The 18,684-nt window shown below is 36.6% G+C and overlaps 1 protein-coding gene across 1 annotated transcript in view; it reads right to left on the reverse strand.

The window, feature by feature from the left end:
• The window catches only part of ZSWIM6 (zinc finger SWIM-type containing 6), a 200,894-nt gene that overhangs the window by 22,263 nt on the left and 159,947 nt on the right, over positions 1-18,684 (reverse strand). Inside the window, exon 6 of the mRNA XM_023507586.1 lies at positions 936-1,115. Coding sequence (XP_023363354.1) covers positions 936-1,115 — 180 coding nt within the window. The remainder of the gene's footprint in view (positions 1-935; positions 1,116-18,684) is intronic.

The following is an 18,684-nucleotide window of genomic DNA, read 5'->3' on the forward strand; positions in this document are numbered from 1 at the left end:
AGGTCTAGCTAATGTTAATCCCTGTATTGCTTCAATCACTACTTAAAAGTCTTTCAAATTTCCTCAAACCGCCCCCCTCCAAAATTGTGTAAAAATAGCGGTATGAATTAGTGAATAAAGTTTTTATTTGCAACAGTTAACTACTTAAAAAATATGGTTTTCTGAGGGAGGAAAATATTCTGCAATAGACTGGGGGAGCCAAGGAAGAAATTTTTTAAAAAATGTGAGGGACTTAAGCTGAATGAAGCTTCCCTTTGGATCCAAAAGGGAAGAAAAACTTCAAAACAAAACAAAACACCCCCCCACCCCAAGCATACAGAGTTAAAATTTCTTTGGAAACACGTGGAGCATTTCTTGGTTGTCCCAAAGCTTGGAGGGCATTATTAGCCTATACTAGGTGGGGATAAGTATGGTAGCCAGTCGTTCACAATAAAGAATTTTCCCAGTCCAAATGCCAGCAGCATTCCATGCTCTTCAGTCAAGTCGTAGTTTTGGTTTTAAAATGTAGTGACTGGTTAGATTACACAGAAGCTCAAATATGAACTGACCAACAAAGAGAAAAATCACACAGCTCCGTAAGCCTCTCCATATGTTATTTTACAAAGTAATATATGTAGTATTACCCACTCTACTCCATTATTTTTCTAAGTATAAAGGAAAATTAAAACTAAACCTTTAACAGGCTATTTTAACACATATGAATATAAATAAATATTATATTCATCTGTATTCTGAGAATTATAAAAAAAGTATACAAATATCTCAGGTAGAGTTAAAACACACACGCGCATTCAAAATCAAAACATATCAAACTCTTGAATAGTAAGTTCTTATGTAGGTAAAGTCACTTTCCCACGTACATTGTAAATAACCATTACAAACATATATGCACAATTAAGTAGACACAAATTGAGCAGAACATTACTGTGACTCACCTTGGTTGGCATTTGCTCCCTGAGGCAGAGCGTTGGTTAGGTTGGGTAATTCACTGCCATGATTTCCATCTTCCCATGGACAGACATCAACACTGTTCCACTTTTTCAGCTGTTTTAGCCAACTGGCCTTTTGCTCCAACTTGCAGTGGGGGTTTAAAACTATACACATCCACAGAGCACCTAATTTAAAGGGGGGAGAAATTAGTACTTTTTTTAAATTACAAAAACATCCCATTCTAACAGCTAATAACATATTTTAAGCCATTTCAAAATAGACCCAACTATGGCATTTTTATATCTCAATTCTCTTTAGTGTAACCTATAGTCTCACACAGAGTTCAATGGGAGAAGGATAAACAAACCTCAAGTTTGAACCAAAGATCTAAATACTGTTACCATATGAAGATGAAATATATTTCACAAATGTTAATTGTAATCACCTTCCTACAAACAGATTTGGTCCAATTTACAAACAGATTCTATGAATAGATGCTGCAATATGTCACTCCAAATGGTTCTCCACAAAAACTAAATTTAATTTCTAAGATTACTTTTTGTAATAAAATCATAAAGGCATATAATAGACATAAAGAAATAAATTGCTAGTCTATAAGAATTTCAAAATTTGCTATATTTATTTATTAATATTCACATCTATATGTCAATGTGGTCTGAAGAGTTTTGGGCAAAAGCCACAAAAATAGATCTTTTTTTTTTTTTTTTGAGACAGAGTCTCACTATGCTGCCCTCAGTAGAGTGCTGTGGTGTCACAGCTCACAGCAACCTCACAATCTTGGGCTTAAGCGATTTTCTTGCCTCAGTCTCCCAAGTAGCTGGGACCACAGGCACTTGCCACAATGCCTGGCTACTTTTTTGTTGCAGTTGTCATTGTTGTTTAGCTGGCCCAGGCTGGTTCGAACCTGCCAGCTTCAGTGTATGTGGCTAATGCAGTAACAACTGTGCTATGGGCGCTGAGCCTAAAATAGATCTTTTAAAAATAAAATTCACTTAAATAACTTTCCCAAATGATTTCATCAAGAATTGATCTTTATATTAAAAAGTCACCAAATTTACATCTTTATAGGAATAACATCACTAAATAGTAATCAAAATATCAGTGGTTTTTCAAAGGAAAGGCAATAAAGAATTTAGAACAAAAGTGTAACTCATAATTTGAATTAAAGTACTGATAAACTCATTATTCTTTTCTCTATTCTTCAAAGAAGTGGCAAGTTCAAGCAAATACCTCACAAATTTTAGAAGTTCAAGTTCTACCTCACTCATTTCAAAACAAAAGAGACACCAGTCTTCCAAAGCCATGTGCAATACTTTTTCTTTGAAAAGGTGTGTGTACATGTCTGTGTAAGAGTCATGTTAGCCAGGTGAAAAATAAAGGCAGGAATTATCACTGTTTGTCCAAAAGAGATGTTTTATATTCTTTCTTACTGAAAATCAGAAAGCTCCTTCAATTAAAACATCAGTTATTTTAAATGATATATTTTAAATGATAATAACTTTTACCAACAGAAAATAAGAATGGCCTCAACTTACTTGGCAAATATTTACCATCTATGTTTCTGTATTTTAAAATGCTAGTTAAAACTAAAACAGGGCTGGTCAAGATGGAGTAAGCTCACTACAGCATATCACTGCCAATGATTACAATGAAAAATTCTGGACAAAATACAAAAAATACTCCCCTGAGTGTTTACTCTGAAAAGTAAACAATGGCAAGCAGATTGGGGAGGAGAAATAAAACTTGAAGAAGCAACCCAGATGGGGATGATTTCCCCTTACTTTTTTTCCCAGGACTTTGGCCTAAAATTCGCTCCATTCGGAAAACTTTGTAGAGGGCACAGACTGCAAAAACTGAAGCAAAATCTGGGGAAAAGGACCCCAAGCTAGACAGAAGATTCTGTGTACAAACTGGCACCCGTCCTGGCCCTATCTCATGTGCATGACACAGATTCACGGCAGCACAGCCAAGGTTTTGAAAGACTGGAACCATCACCCAAAGGTGGTGAATCAATTTATGGTCTAAATCTAAATCTACTTTGGTTGATTGCATTCTTAAAGAATTTTTTAACATCTCCAGAGGATTTCAATAGGACCCAGACTCTCACAATACAAAATTCAAAATGTCTAACATCCAAAAATACTTCACTGACAAAGAAACATTACAATATGATCAGTTCTCAAAGGAAAAAAAGACAATCAACATGCCAAGCAAGATAAACCAGATGTTAGAATCATCATACAGTGATATGATGATTATGCTCCATGAGATGATGATAAACACTATTAAAAGGAAAAGAGAGTTCTCCAAAGTTAAATAAAGAACTAAACAGAAATTTCAGAATTGAAAAACCATATCTGTAATAAAAAATTACCTACATGGGATTAATAGCAGAATGGAAATGACAATGGAAAAGTCTGAATACAGAAATTACTTCATCTAGGCAGGCACAGTGTAATCGTAGCACTTTGGGAGGCCAAGGAAGAGTGAAGAGCCTGAGCTCACAAGTTTGAAACTAACCTGAGCAAAAGTGAGAACCCCTTTCTGCTAAAAATAGAAAAACTGAGGCAAGAGGATCACGAGAGCCCAAGAGTTTGAGGCTGCTGCGAGCTATGATACCACAGCACTCTTACCCAGGGCAATAGCTTGAGACTCTTAGTCTCAAAGAAAAAAAACAAAAAACTTCATTTGAAGAACAAGGAGAAAAGTAACTAAGTGGAAATGAAAGGTTTAACATTTATGTCATTGGATGTTAAACTTTTCCCAGAAGATGAGAAAGAGATACACAAAATGTGGAAGAAATAATGACTAACAACCCCCCACACACAATATTGGAAACAGATATGAATTTACAGATCCGAGAAGCTTGGCCAACCTCAAAAAGGGTAAACTCAAAGAAATCAAGCCCAAACGTATATAATCAAATCACTGAAAAGCAAAGATGAATGAAGGGAAAAAATGTTGAAAACACACACACAAAAATGAAATAACATATATAGAGACAAATGGTGACTCAAATTCAGATTTCTTGTCAGAAATCACATAGGATAGAATACATTATCTTTAACGTATCTGATTCTGAAATATCAATCAGAATTCTATATCCAGTGAAAATATCATTCAGGAATGTGGTGATGTATAAACACTCTCAGATCAGGGAAAACACCTAGAAGAAATGTTAGAGGAAATTGTTCAAACTGAAGAAAAATGCCAGAGGCAAACTTGAAACTTTAGGAATAAACAAGCAAAAGAAATGGTAAATATCTGAGTTAATAGACTCTTTTGCCCTTTTAAGTACATGAAAAATGACTTAAAAGGTGTGTTTACTATAATACTGATAGCACAATTTCCATCAATTTTGCATTGTTTTTGTCAGTTCTGCAGGCTATTGGCCACCTCTTCATCAGCTGATGCTTTCTCTTCCCTCAGAAAAATGTTTAAGCCATTTGTACACTGCTGTTTTCTTTATGCCATTATCCCCATAAACTTGGACTGACATGTCCCTAATTTCATTTCACTCTTGCCAAGATTAACAAGAAATTTAATGTTTGTTCATCGCTACAATTCAAGCTCCGACATTCTTGGGATGGCACACAAAAACACTCAACAATAATGAATGCCACTCTGGAAAACACCACCAAATACTGACAGGAACACAGCTGTGAGACAATATACATCAAGGCTGTGAACCTTACAGAGTTATTTGTACAGTGCAATGTAAGTACACAGTGGCAAGTTGTGAACTTGTCAGTCTTCCTAATGTATAAATGGTCTAACCAGGCATCCTCAAACTACAGCCCGCAGGCCACACGCAGCCCTCCTAGGACATTTATCTGGCCTGCCAGGTGTTTTTGCTGCCACTGCCTGTCCTGCTTAGCAGCCGATTTGTCCCGGGGCCCTCAGTCCGGCCCTCCAATGGCCTGAGGGATAGTGAACTGGCCCCTGTTTAAAAAGTTTGAGGACCCCTGGAAGAGATAATCAAAATTAAATTTAAAAACAAGACTCAAATCTATGCTGTGTATAAGAAATCCACTGTAAATATAGTAACAGATTAAATGTAAAAGTATGGAAAAAGATATACCATAAAACACTATCATAATAAAGCTGAAGGAACTATATTAGTATCAAAGTAGACTTCAGAACAAGGAATACTATACAAAGTAGACTTCAGAACAAGGAATACTACACAAGGGATATTACATAATGAGAAAAGGGTTAGTTTTCCAAAAAGACATAGCCTTTAATGAATATGCTGTATCTAACAAGACTTCAAAATACAGCAAAACCGTCAGAATTCAAAGGAGAAACAGACACATCCACAATTATATTTGGACACTTCGAAACCGTTCTCTCAATAACTGAACAAGTAAGTAGATAGAAAACTGCAAATAACCTAAACACCATTGCTATAGTTTCAACCTATCCCCCAATGTTCATGTTAGAAATTTAATATACAAGGCAACAATGTTAAGAGATGAGACCTTTAAAAGATGATTAGGTCGGGTGGCACCTGTGGCTCAGTGGATGGGGCACTGGCCCCATATACCAAGGACGGCGGGTTCAAATCTGGACTCGGCCAAACTGCAACAACAACAAAAAAATAGGTGGGCATTGTGGTGGGTGCCTGTAGTCCCAGCTACTTGGGAGGCTGAGGCCAGAGAATCGCATAAGCCCAGGAATTGGAGGTTGTTGTGAGCTATGTGACGCCACGGCACTCTACTGAGGGAAATAAGTGAAACTCTATCTCTATAAAATTTAAGAAAAAAAAAAAAAGATGATTAGGTCGTGAAGGCAGAACCCTCCCACCCTCAAGAATGGATTAATGCTATTATGGCCAGAGTGGGCTAGTTATTCCAGGAGTGAGTTCCTGATAAATGCATGCTTTGGCCCCTACCCTTCAATCTCTCTGTCTCAGATGCTTTTCTTATCCTTCCACTTTGTACCATGGGGTGATGCAACAAGAAGGCCCTTGTCAGATGCAGATCCCTCAGTTTTGGACTTCCCAGCCTCCTGAACTATAAAAAATGTATCTCTGCTCTTTATAGATTACCCAGTCTCATGTATTCTGTTATAACAGGGCAAAAAGGACTAAAACTAACATTGTCAACCAACTAAACCTGACATTTACAGACCACTTCACTTAACATTAGTAGAAAAAACACTCTATTGGATTAAATATATATCAAGATTATGAACCTTACTGAGTTATTTGTACAGTGAACAGAGAACCTTTACCAAGACAGTCCATATTCACAAACACATATATTGTGGCCATAACACAAACTTTGACAAATTAAAAAAAAAAAAAAAACTGAAATCGCACAAAGTGTATTTTCTAACATAATAGAACCTAGAAATCAGTTAATAGGATGATATTTGGAAAATATCTGGATATTAAATAACATACTTCTGAATAACTCATGAATCAAATAGGAATTTGAATACAAAAGAAATCAGGATATATTTTGTAATGAATGAAAATGAAAATAAAATATATCAAAATTTGGAGTACATGGATAAGTGTTTGGAGGAAAAATTATAGTAGTAAATGCTTATACTGGAAAAGAAAGGATTGAAATAAAAAATCTAAGTACCCACCTTAAGAAAATAGAGAAAGAATGAGACAGGAAAGCCAAAGAAAGCAGAAGGAAGTAACAGATCAGAAATCAATGAGCTTGAAAACAGGCAAGGAAAAAAATAATAAAACCAAAAGCTAGTTGGTTAATATATCAATGAAATCAATAAAGCTATACCCAGGCTCACTGGAAAAAAAAAATACAAACTACCAGTATTAGGAATAAAAAGAAAGCACATCATTAGAAATTCTAAAGGTATTAAAAGGCTCATTAGAGAATACTGTGAACAGCTTTATGCCCATAGATCCTACCAGTAAGATGAAACTGAAAAGTTCCTTGAAAGTCACAAACTAGCAAAGCTTGCTCAAGAAAAAGTAACTTAAAAAGTCATACATTTATTAAAAATCTCTAACAACATAGATCAAGATGTTTCCCTGGGAAAGTCACCAGACATTTAAGAAAGAAATCATACCAATTCTACACAGAATATTCCAGGAAACAGAAGAGGAGGGAATAGTTCCCACTCAACCTTGTTCTATACAGCCAGCATTACTAAAACCAGATACTAAACCAGATTCTATACAGCCAGCATTACTACCCTGATACTAAAACCAGACAAAAACATTGCTAGCCAATATAGACAGATCGGTATCTCTCATGAACAAAGAAATAAAATGCCTCAACAAAATATTAACAACTCTAACTAAGCAATATGGAAAAAGGAAAACACACTACAACATAAGAGTTTATACCAGGAATGCAAGGTTGGTTCAAAATTCAAAAATCAGTCAATGTAATTCACCCTATTAACAGACTCATAAACAGAGGAAAAAGAAACATTTGACAAAATTCAACCTCCCTTCATGACAAATAAAGCTCTCAGCAAACTGGAAATAGAAGATACCTTAACCTGATTAAGGGCATCTGCAAAAAACCTCTGCAGGTACCATCAGAACGGCAAAAGACTCTTCCCCTAAAATCAAAATGAGGCAAACATGTCTGTTCTTACCACTTTTATTCAACATCACCCTGAAAGCTCTAACTAGACCAATTAAATAAGAAAAAAGGATTAAAGACATAGATTAGAAAGGATAAAACCAAAAAGCCTCTATTCACTCACAACTAACCACCATAAAAGCTCCTAGAACTAATGATTAAGTTCAGCAAGGTCATATATATGTGTGCAACCTCAAATGCAAAATAACCCCTCAAAACAAACAAAAAAGTGCAACTCTATATGCTAAATGAACAATCAGAAATCAAAACCTACCCAAAAGTTTTTGGTATTATGCACCAAAGAAACATAAAATACTTAGCTTAATATTCTAACAAAATATGTGTAGTCCCTATGTTATTACAAAACACTGATTAAAAAGTCAAAGACGATCTTAAAAAGTAGAAAGTTACTATGTTCATGAATCAGAAAACTTAGTATTGTTGAGATGTCAATTCTCCCTAAATCGATCTACAAATTCTACACCACCTCACTCAAAACCCTAGATGTTTGTATATATATTAACAAGAGCAGAAATAAAAAAGCCAGGACAAATTAAAGAAGAATGGCAAAGCTGGAAGGAGGACAAAGGTGAACTCAAGGGTATCAGAATTCAGTAAGCAGAATAGCACACAACTGGTGAGAAAGTAGGCACACAGATTAATGGAACAGACTTCAGAAACAAACCTACACAAATATGGTCAATTCAAAGTGAAAAGGTAAGTCTTTACAACAACTGGTGCTGGAACAATTAGATATTTATGTGGAAAAAATGAACCTAAATGTATACCACCTACCTTATTAAAAAATGAACTCAAAATGGACTATGAACTTAAGTTCAAAACTTAAAACCATAAAACTGCTAGAAAAAAAACTAGGAGAAAATCTTTGTGACCTTAGGTTAGGCAATGATAATGTTAGATATGATACCAGAAATGCAATCCAAAAAAATTAACACTGGCAAAGTGGACTTCATCAAAATGAGAACTTGTGCTCTACAAAAGATGCTATTAACAGCATGAAAGACAATTCAATTTTCCTTATAGACTGGGAAAAATATTTGTAAATCATACATATGTCAAAAATCATGTATCCTTCTGTATAGTTTTATGCTTTAAAAAAGCTTATATCCAAAACATGGAAAGCCTTCTCAAAACTCACTAAGGAAATGAACGACTCAATAAAAGTAGCTGCCCCCCCCCAAAAGAAGAGCTATCAAACCATGAAAAAGCACAGGGGAAACTTCAATGCCTATTACTAAATAGAACAATCCAATCTGAAAGACTATGTACCGTATGGTTCAACTACATGACATTCTAGAAAAGGCAAAACTGTGGAGACAGTAAAAAGATGAGTGGTTGTCAGGAATTAGGAGCCAGAAAGGGATAAATGGGCAGGGCAGAGAGGGTTTTAGGATAGTGAAACTACTCTGCTTGGTACTGTAATAGTGGATACACTCACATCATTACACATGTGTCCAAACACATCAAATGTTTGCCACTAAGAACCAACCTATAATGTAAACTATGAACGTTAGGTGATAATGATATCAATGTAGGTTCATCACTTCTAACATATCACTCTGGTAAGGGTGTTGATTATTAGAGGCTACATATGAGTGGGTGCAGAGAGTATCTGATAACTCTGTGCTCAACTTTTCTGTAAACCTCACTGTCCTAAAAAAATAGTCTATTTTTTTAGAAAAGGTCAAAAAAATTAGAAAAACCATTCACCAAAGAAGATATACAGACGGCAAATTGTAAACAAAAACACACTTGATATCATTAATCATTTAAAAAATGCAAATTAAAACCACATTAAATTAAAACCAAATGAGATGCTACCATACACCTATTGTAATGGCTACCATTCGAAAAAAAATTTAACTTGGTAACAAGTGCTGGCATGGACGAGGAGCAACTGGAGTGCTCACAAATTGCTGCTGGAGGTGTAAAACAGTACAGCGACTCTGGAAGACAGTTTGGCAGCTTCTCACGAAGTTAAATGTGTATTTACCATATGACCCAGCAATCTCATCTCTAGGAATTTGCCCGAGAAAAATAAAAACTTAAGTTCACACAAAAACGAGTACAAGAATTTTTCTAGCAGCTTTCTTTGTAAGTAAGAAAGACAGGAAACACCCTGAATGTCCTTAAACTGGTGAATGAATAAACAAACTGTGGTACATTCACACAAAACCACCCTGCATAATAACAACAAAAACTGCACTGATACACACGTAACACCCCAAATGCATTATGCTAAGTGAAGGAAGCCAGAATCAAAAGGGCTTGCATGCATACACACACGCACTCTGATTTTCAGTTTATGTGGTATTCTGGGAGAGGCAAAACTAAAGGGACTGAGACCAGAACGGGGCTTGCTAGGGATGGGGAGCAGGGATAACAAGAGGGAATTTAGGGGAGGTGATAGAACTTTCTGTATCTTGATTATGGTGGTGATTCCATAACTGTATACTTTAGTCCAACCTCAAAAATGTACATAAGAATTTATAGTAAGTATTTAATAGTAAAGTAAGATGGGTATAACCTTAAAAATTAGATAATCTTATTACCATTAATAGTCACCATTTCTTAGGTGCCCACTACATGCCACAGGCACTGTGTTTAGGGCTGTGCAATCATTTCTCATTAACTCATTACTATCTCCATTTTAAAGATGAGTGTCTTAACCCATTTAGGCTGCTGTAACACAAACATCACAAACTTGATAGTTCTTAACATTTATTCCCAGCAGTTCTCTCCAGAACTGGGGAGCCTAAGATCAAGGCGCCTGTAGACCTGGTGTCTGGTGAGAGCCTGATCCCCACAGATGGTAGCTTCTTACTGTGTCCTCAGGTGGTAGAAGGGAAAAACAAGCTCCCTAGGCCTCTTCAGAAGAACATTTCGTAATCTCATTCACAAGGGCTCTGCCCTCAAGATCTAATCACATCCCAAAGGTCTCACCTCCCAATACCATCACCTTGCAGATCAGGATTTCAACAAGTAAATGTGGTTGTGGATGCTGGGGAGACACAAGCATTCAGACCATAGCAGTGAGGAAACTAAAAATCAGAATGCTGAGGTCCATAAAAGTAAGGTTCTAAATAGTTTTAGAACTTTAAACAGTGACATCTATGACTCTGAGGGAAAAAGAAATCCACAAAACTCAGATTTGCATGCTTACATTTCTCTAATTAGAAAATTTCCATTTTGCAGAATGAGAACTTTTTTTAAATTCAAGCCTTTATTAATTTGCCTGTAACATTCTTTTACTGCTCACCTCCCTGAAGAGAGAGGTTTCATCCTGAAAGGATGTTCTTAATGTTAGATTCAAGTTCAGAGCTATAATAGATATGGTCTTTTATCTTAACAGTCATCACTACAAAAGCCGTAATTAGCCTTAATAACCAAGTTAACCAAATTGAGTAAGTCATTCTCCAAATTTTATTAATTCCAAATCCCACTTTGGCATTTATCTCCTTCCCCTTCAACATGCCTGAAACATTTGCAGCTTTAAAAATAAAACTCTTTGATGATTAAACACTTCATTCTGCTGTCCCTCTGAAATATTAACCATTTTAAGGACTCAGCCAAAAACAGGACAGAGAGCTCAGCATTTTCAGCACTTAGGAGAGAACACGGCACCTACTATGGTACTACTGGTCCTTTTACAAAGGATACTTAATTATTTGCTATGAATTACAATACAAACAAATTCAATACTTTTAAATTGCTTTCCTAGCTGCAATGCCTCTAAGTACATAAAGGCAATTATCAAATCACTGGCGTGTGCACCATCAGGTTTCTGAATTGTCCACGGCACATATGAGCTTTTCTCCATTGCCTAGCATGCATTTACTCTCCTATACTCCACCTACTCCATACACAAAGATTTCAACAAAAAGATGCACTATAACATATGAAGTAAAGTAAAGCAGAACTAGGAAGGCAACTCCTACAGGGAAGGAGGAGGGGCAAGCAGTTTTCACACAAGGTAAAAGGCTCCAGTTCACCTAGAGGGTTTAAACCTATTTGCAGCCTATACCTGACCAAATAGAGAACATGGCCAGAATCTTGCTGAGGCAGAACCAACACAAATCATGGTGACAGTCTTTTGGTTACTTCTGCATTCCACCAACAGCAAAGTGCCAGTGGTTGAGAACCTATACTCTGGGCAAACGTGAGTATCAAGAATTAATTCTATTCTCCTTAGGCCAGTCAATGGTTTCCATCAAACATTTAGATGTACATATCATCGCCACCTCATACACTCATTGTTTTACATTTCCAAGTAGAAGAATTTTTTTAAATCAACAAGCTCTGATCTAGAAAGGGCAAGAAACAGATTACCAGACACAAGACCCTGGGCAAGCATACTTAGTCTCTCTGTGAGGACTGGTACCTCATTAAACAACAGGGACAATAATTTCTACCTACCACAGAGGGCTGTTTAGACTTGAATGTTTGTACTAACTGTTTAGTCCACCCAGGTCCAAAAGGTGCACTCTGGCAAACCACTGTGATAAAAGACTTTGATGCTGAGGAAACTGTGACTTGAAGGTTAAAACAGAAGTAGAGGGCTCAGGTTGCAAGTGATACTACAAACAGCACTGTAGTATTAAATTTTACATTTAGTAAGTAAAACAATTAAGACAGAATATTAAATAAACAAAAATCAGTGATATTAGATACTTCTCTAAACTAGTCATAATGAGTTCTCCTACAATTAATCTCATGTGCCATCTGAAGACATTTTAGTTTCAATAAAACACTTTTAAATGTGTTTTCTTTTCCTACAGACATTATTCACTCTAGCCTCCCATGCCTCTTACTCTGGACCCACGGGCAAAGATTCACTTAGAGGTCTATGATGCTTTGGGTAGTTACATCCTTACCTACTCCTACAAGGAGGCATTTCTCAAAGTCATCCCCAAACCAAAAGAGTTATTTAATATTTTCTCTGCTACAGGATGGATAAAGGATGCAGGGCTTACACCCTGAAGTGACTCTTCCTTCAGCCTCTCTCTCCCTTGGCCACCACCCACCCTCCCCTGTAGCACCTCTGTTGAAACACTTCTAGTCGACCATCCACTCTGCCCTCTTTTTAGTTTCAATGCCCAAATTCCACTGTCTTCTATAGAAACTCAAAATTAAAAGTTATCACAACTTATTATTATGATGGGGAGGAGGAAAAACCAAGTTAAATCTAGCATACGAATTTGAATATGGGGAAGAATTACTGTAAAAAAATTATAGATTTGAATTTTATAGATTCAAATTGACAAACATCCAACTTGGTCCAATTAAAGGGATAAGTTTAACCAAAACAAAACTTCAGTTTCACACATTATATTTTATATTTCTGGGGACATGTGACTTTTACAGAATAAACATTAGAAGCATGAAGTACTGTCAGAATTATATCTACTGTTCTAGTTGTTTATGAAAACTACCCTAAAATTTAGTGGCTTAATACAACCATATCTCACAATTCTGTATGTAGGTCAGAAATTCTCTCTCCTCCACACCTCTACCCTGCCCCAACATGGCCTCTCCACATGGACAGCATGGTCATTCTCATCTCATGGGAGCCTCGGGGTAGCCAGACTTCTTTCACAGAAGCTCAGGGCTCCAAGATTGATCCTTTGACGAGACAAGCAGCAGACGCCTCCAGCCACTTAAGGCTTTGGCCCAGAAATTGGCCCACCACATCCTCTGCCATCTTCTGTGGTCACACATTTATAAAGATCACCCAGATTCAAGAGGAGGAAACACAGACTTCCCATCTCAATAAGAGAATAACAAAGAATCTATGGCCATCTTTAATCTATCACAATTAGCAAGAAAGATTATAAATCTTCTAAATGACATAATAGAAAACTAAATTATTTTACCAAGAGTATGAGAATGCTGTTAGTTAAAATAATAAAGTTCAAATAGACCATTCGCATATGAGAATAGCTATTCAGTCAAGCCAAAAAAAAAAAAAGTCATTACAAAAACTTAATAGTATAAACAGTATCCCAACACACACAGCAATATTAAGTGCTGGTTTGTATGCTAATTTTTATCCCTTCAAGGAAAATCTGAACAGTATCAGGTAACACATGTTAGATTTCTAATTAGATTCTAAATTTACAGTTTTTAAATGTGTCTTTAGGGTATAAAGATTGCTCCAGCTAATTCAGCAAACACGTTTCTAAAAGTGAATGGCATCGACACTATCCACTTGACAATAACTGTTGCCATTTATTGAATACTTAGGGCACAATAACCCTGTGCTAAACAGTTTACATACATTATCATCACATTTCACCTTTACCAATAAACCCACTTTATAGATATGGAAACTGAGGTTTAGAAAGAAGTACAAAGGTTGTGCTGCTGCTAAAGAAGGGTGCCAGGGCCCATTTTGCCCCAAAACCAATATTCTGAATTTCAACACAATGCTAGTTAGCTTTCTATCCAGTTATGCAGTCAGAAATTTCTTCTATAAGTTAGGATTTATATGTGCAGCTACATGTATATGAATGCTTAGATAAATGAGTTTAGTCTTTTGACAGAATCATCCTTCCATTCCTCATATTTGAGAAGTATAATACAAACAGTACATTATCTAAAATTATGGAGTAGCCTCAAATGGGTAGCTAATAACCTCTGTACTTAATTGAAACCTGTGTTTGTACGTACTTAGAACATGTCTCTCTAATAAAGAAAGCATATCCAGCAAAAACTTACATAGGTCCAACTAAAAAATGCCTAATTAAACAAAAGAAAACTGTATTCTTCAGGACTGACAAGCATAGCAAATAAGTAATTTCACTGTAGATTAAAACAGCAGATAAATGATCAAAAGCTCAATTTATGATTCAAGATTGATTATTCAAGTCAGAAGAAATCTGTTTTCTCTGCAAACATTGTGATTAGGTCTGTTAGAGTCAAGCCCGTGTCAGCATTTCTGGAATAATGCACAGATATGTGACTGAATATGCTGGGTTGTGTTGTTAGATACAGGATTGTGATGTGTGACTGAATAAATCGGCTATTACTTTCCACCACAGTCGATAACATTTCTTTTTCAAGTTTCTTCTCTTTCATGATTTTTTAATTAACATCAAATCAACTTAGTAATTGAAAGCTACATGTTTTTGTAGGGCTATTTTTGAAAAATGAATTAATTAAAATAAATGCTATACATTTTCCATAAAAGATATCCTTGAAATTTTTGATAAATGTTGCTCTTCTCCATATTTCCCAGGAAGACAACTACATGTAAAATGCTACTGGAGAAAGTAAGGGGCAATGACAGTGGGGGGCAGAGGAGCAGGAAAACCAACACCGCCTTCTCTAAAGGTGAGTAAGAAAGGTCATTGGTTTCCTTTTCCCCTCTCAAATTTAGAAAAAAGAAAGTTATTATAAATGGTTATTCCTATGAAGTAATAGCCTGCAAAGTAAAACAATCACTTTTGGTATTTCCCAGGCTTCCACAGTTATAAAACAATTCATAATACTTATCATATTTATTTTTGTTCTCAGAGGCTATTAAAAGAGTCTAGAATTTCATGCATGATACAATTAACTAATTATACTTATTTAGAGGCCATGAAATGCCTAATCGCAGTTGCAAATAGATCACTGGCATAATTAGTTATGCTAGCAAAACTATAGTCACAAAATTTCTTGGGTCAAACCACACTAAAACTGTGCCCCTAATTAGAGTATTGTTCTCAGTACAACGCAGTCTTAATACATTAGTCACCCCATGTCTGGAAAGTAAGTAAGTAATGTAAATACATTCTCCTTCAAAATTCTAGTTTCTATTCATTAAGACATTTCTGGGAAATTTTCAAAGCAAAATCTCAAAAATATTGTGAAGAAGGTTTTTGAGATTGCTCAGGTCAATCAGGGATAATTCTGCTAAATGGCACATGATCGGTTATCATTTAACCAGGCTCTGAGAAAATTCCTAAGTAAAATCACCATCTTCTTGTTGTATTCTGGTTAATGCTCCTACTTCTAACCTGTGGGCCCTATCAGATATGCAGTCTTCCCAAGCATTTCATTTGTCAGTGCTGTTACTCAGGAAGCAAGGTTCATCCAAAACAGTATTACCTCATTAGGGGCCAGCTCCTCCACCCTTCACCACTCCTCACCTTCTCTAGGAAAGGAAGGAGGGAGGGAGGAGAGGAAAGAAAAAAATCAGAGAGGAGAAGGCACCAAAGTCTGATGGATGATTTATTTTGAGATGCAAAAAGGGCAGTCACTGGGGGTGAGGTTGAAGGCATGGGAACTGTGGGAACCTGCAAGAGTATTTTCCATTTGTTCTGCACTCACTGGCTGCTTAACTAAGCCATCTTCATAACAGTCCCATGGTTTGTTCAATAGTCCTGACTCCGAGTCTATATAAATCTACTTCTGAAAAGATTCAACTGATACATAGTAGTGACTTACATTAGTGACTTATTTCATTCTATCACATGAACTGAGGCCCAGAAACTGGCCCACCACAGGCCATATTAGCTCTGTGGTAAAAATTTCCCAAAACATGTCCTACATTATATAATCTCATTTCTATAATTGTCTTACGCTGTCTTAGGTGGCTTCTTATTTTTTCTATTTCCTGATCAGACTTAAAGTTCTCCAATGACAATGCCTACCACATGGCACTATGAATGGTAGGTTTTGTTCATGTATCTGCTACTCTGGTAAGGTACTCAACTGTCCACCAACCATATGGAAACATAAACGCTTCCCTGAGCCATACTTTCATGTGCCGTGGAGAACCAGTTTAGGACAAAAGATAATCCAGAGCCCTACTAAAAAATAGCAAATTTACCAAGGGTTGTAATTATAGAGTACCAGTGGTCAGTCAGGTAAACACATTAGCACTATACTTGTTAAGAATCCCAAGAAAACAGGCTTGCAATATTCTATAAGATCGGGACTGAAATTTTACTTATTAAAACAATTTCTTAATGCACTGATGTTTCTGTGGAGTTCAGAAAGAACCTATAATGGGTGTTGGGTTTCTTGGAGAACAGAATGTTTCATTTTGCTCTAATTCATTCTATTACTGAATTAAACTTTGATGTATTGGTCTTGACAAGTGCTTCATGCTGATTGTATTGTGTATGATAGTATAATCACTCCCCATGCATTTCCCACTGGCTGGCTGATTAATGCAATAGATTACCTGCAGCATTGATGGCAAGGGGGAATCATTGCCCTTCTGTACTCTAAACTGTTTGTATTTCAGTATGTGTGTGTATATGTGTGTGCCTGTGTGTGTGTTTGTGCACACACAGGCACCCATTAACATCATACACATGGCAGAAAAGGCTGGATAAAGCAGAGGAAGGGGAGGAAAAGAGAACTGAGGACTCAGTGAAGATCAATGCCTTTCAAGCATTGTTTTCAGTACACAAGAAACACTTAACTTTTAATGCTTCTGAACAGGGTTGAGCAGTATACTTCAATTATTCATTCACAAATATTTACTGAGCATCGACTATATGAGGCATATTTTTTGCCTTAGAAGGCCAATAACATTAAAAAATATGTTACTTTTGGTACTCTAATTAGTAAGAAAAAAAGAAAAAGGGGTCAGATTATCAAATGGGCACCAATACAAAGATTAAAAGGTTAAAAAAAGGATAGCTAAGAAATTAGTTTGAATGTACCAATAAAGATACCAACTTACAGCAAGACTATTAAAAATACAATGAGCGGTTTAATGGCTTCAAAACAAACAAACCTCTCAGATTACTTGGTCTACAAAGGACCCTAATGTTTAGCAAAAAACATCTTCTAGTGCAGCAGCAGTTCTTGAACCACCCTTTGGGGGTTGAACGACCCTTTCACAAGGGTCGCCTAAGACCATCCTGCATATCAGATATTTATGTTATGATTCCTAACAGTAGCAAAATTATAGTTATGAAGTAGCAATGAAAATAATTTTATGGTTGGGGGTCACCACAATATGAGGAAGTGTATTAAAAGTGTCGCAGCATTAGGAAGGTTGAGAACCACTGTTCCAGTGTATGATAAATCTTGTTTTGGTGAATCAGCTGCTGGCTCTAGCAATCACATCTTTAATGTGGCAGGGAGAAGGGGGAGGAGACTTTCATGCTCTTGGTGGCATTTGACAGCATTCTTCCTAGCAGCATTTTCTCAGTTCCAGGCTATACTTTACCCAAGTGCCCTTGTTGGGGGTTTTCCCACCCAACGCTCAGCCCTTGCTCCAACCTAAGCCATTTCAAAGTCCCCATCTGATCCTGCTTTATGAGTGCTTCTCTCTCTCTTTTCCAGGTTTGCTGAAGTGAATTTTGAAACTTACTAATGTCCCCTAGAATGAAAGTGGCAGGATCAGGACCTACAGGCAACAAGGTCCAGCTGGTCATAGCTCAAAATCACAGAGATTTGGTTTCTATTTCAAAGGTTCTCTTTGTAGCAGAAAGCACAAAGAGTTGAGTGAGTTAGCCACGTTCTGGACAACTGCTGTCACTACTCCTGGCTATTCTGTCATCAGATCAAAGCCTGAGAATGCAGCCCTAGGACCAGTTATTAACACACTTGAGCAAGTTATTGTCAGAGGCACTGGCACTTTACCATACAAAGTGCTATTCTTATTTCAATTTTGAAATTTTAAAATAGAACAATATCAAGCCATTATCAGACAAATTTAGAGCCGTCTCACAAAAATTCACTTGCTGTAAATCACTTCCCAGCTTGCTTTCTCCTAAAGTATTTAAGAAAATGTTATATATGTAAATAAAAGTCACTGGCTGAGCGCCCATAGCTCAGTGGTTAGGGTGCTGGCCACATGCTCCGGAACTGGTGAGTTCGAAACTGGCCCAGGCCTTCTAAAATAAATAAATAGTCATTCTTCATTAAACCTCTAACAATAGTGCCTACATAAAAGCCTATTGAAGATAGTAGTTATCAAGAATGTATTTTTAATATCAGAATCCTTTGTTTTGGAAAAATCTTAATGAAAAGCCTAGTGTGAAATATGGAAGTCACACTGTTCTGGTGGAGAGGGACTTTTCTTCCTCCCCTTTTGCCCCCAGGGGCTCTGCAGGGCAGTATCTGAACCGTGTCTAAGGCCCCACCTCTAATTTCCTCCCACTCTCCTCCCCCTCAGCTTGAATTAACTACGGTA

The sequence above is a fragment of the Otolemur garnettii genome, unplaced genomic scaffold, assembly GCF_000181295.1.
Source record: "Otolemur garnettii isolate 467f Iridium unplaced genomic scaffold, OtoGar3 scaffold00005, whole genome shotgun sequence".
Classification (NCBI taxonomy): Eukaryota; Metazoa; Chordata; class Mammalia; order Primates; family Galagidae; genus Otolemur; species Otolemur garnettii.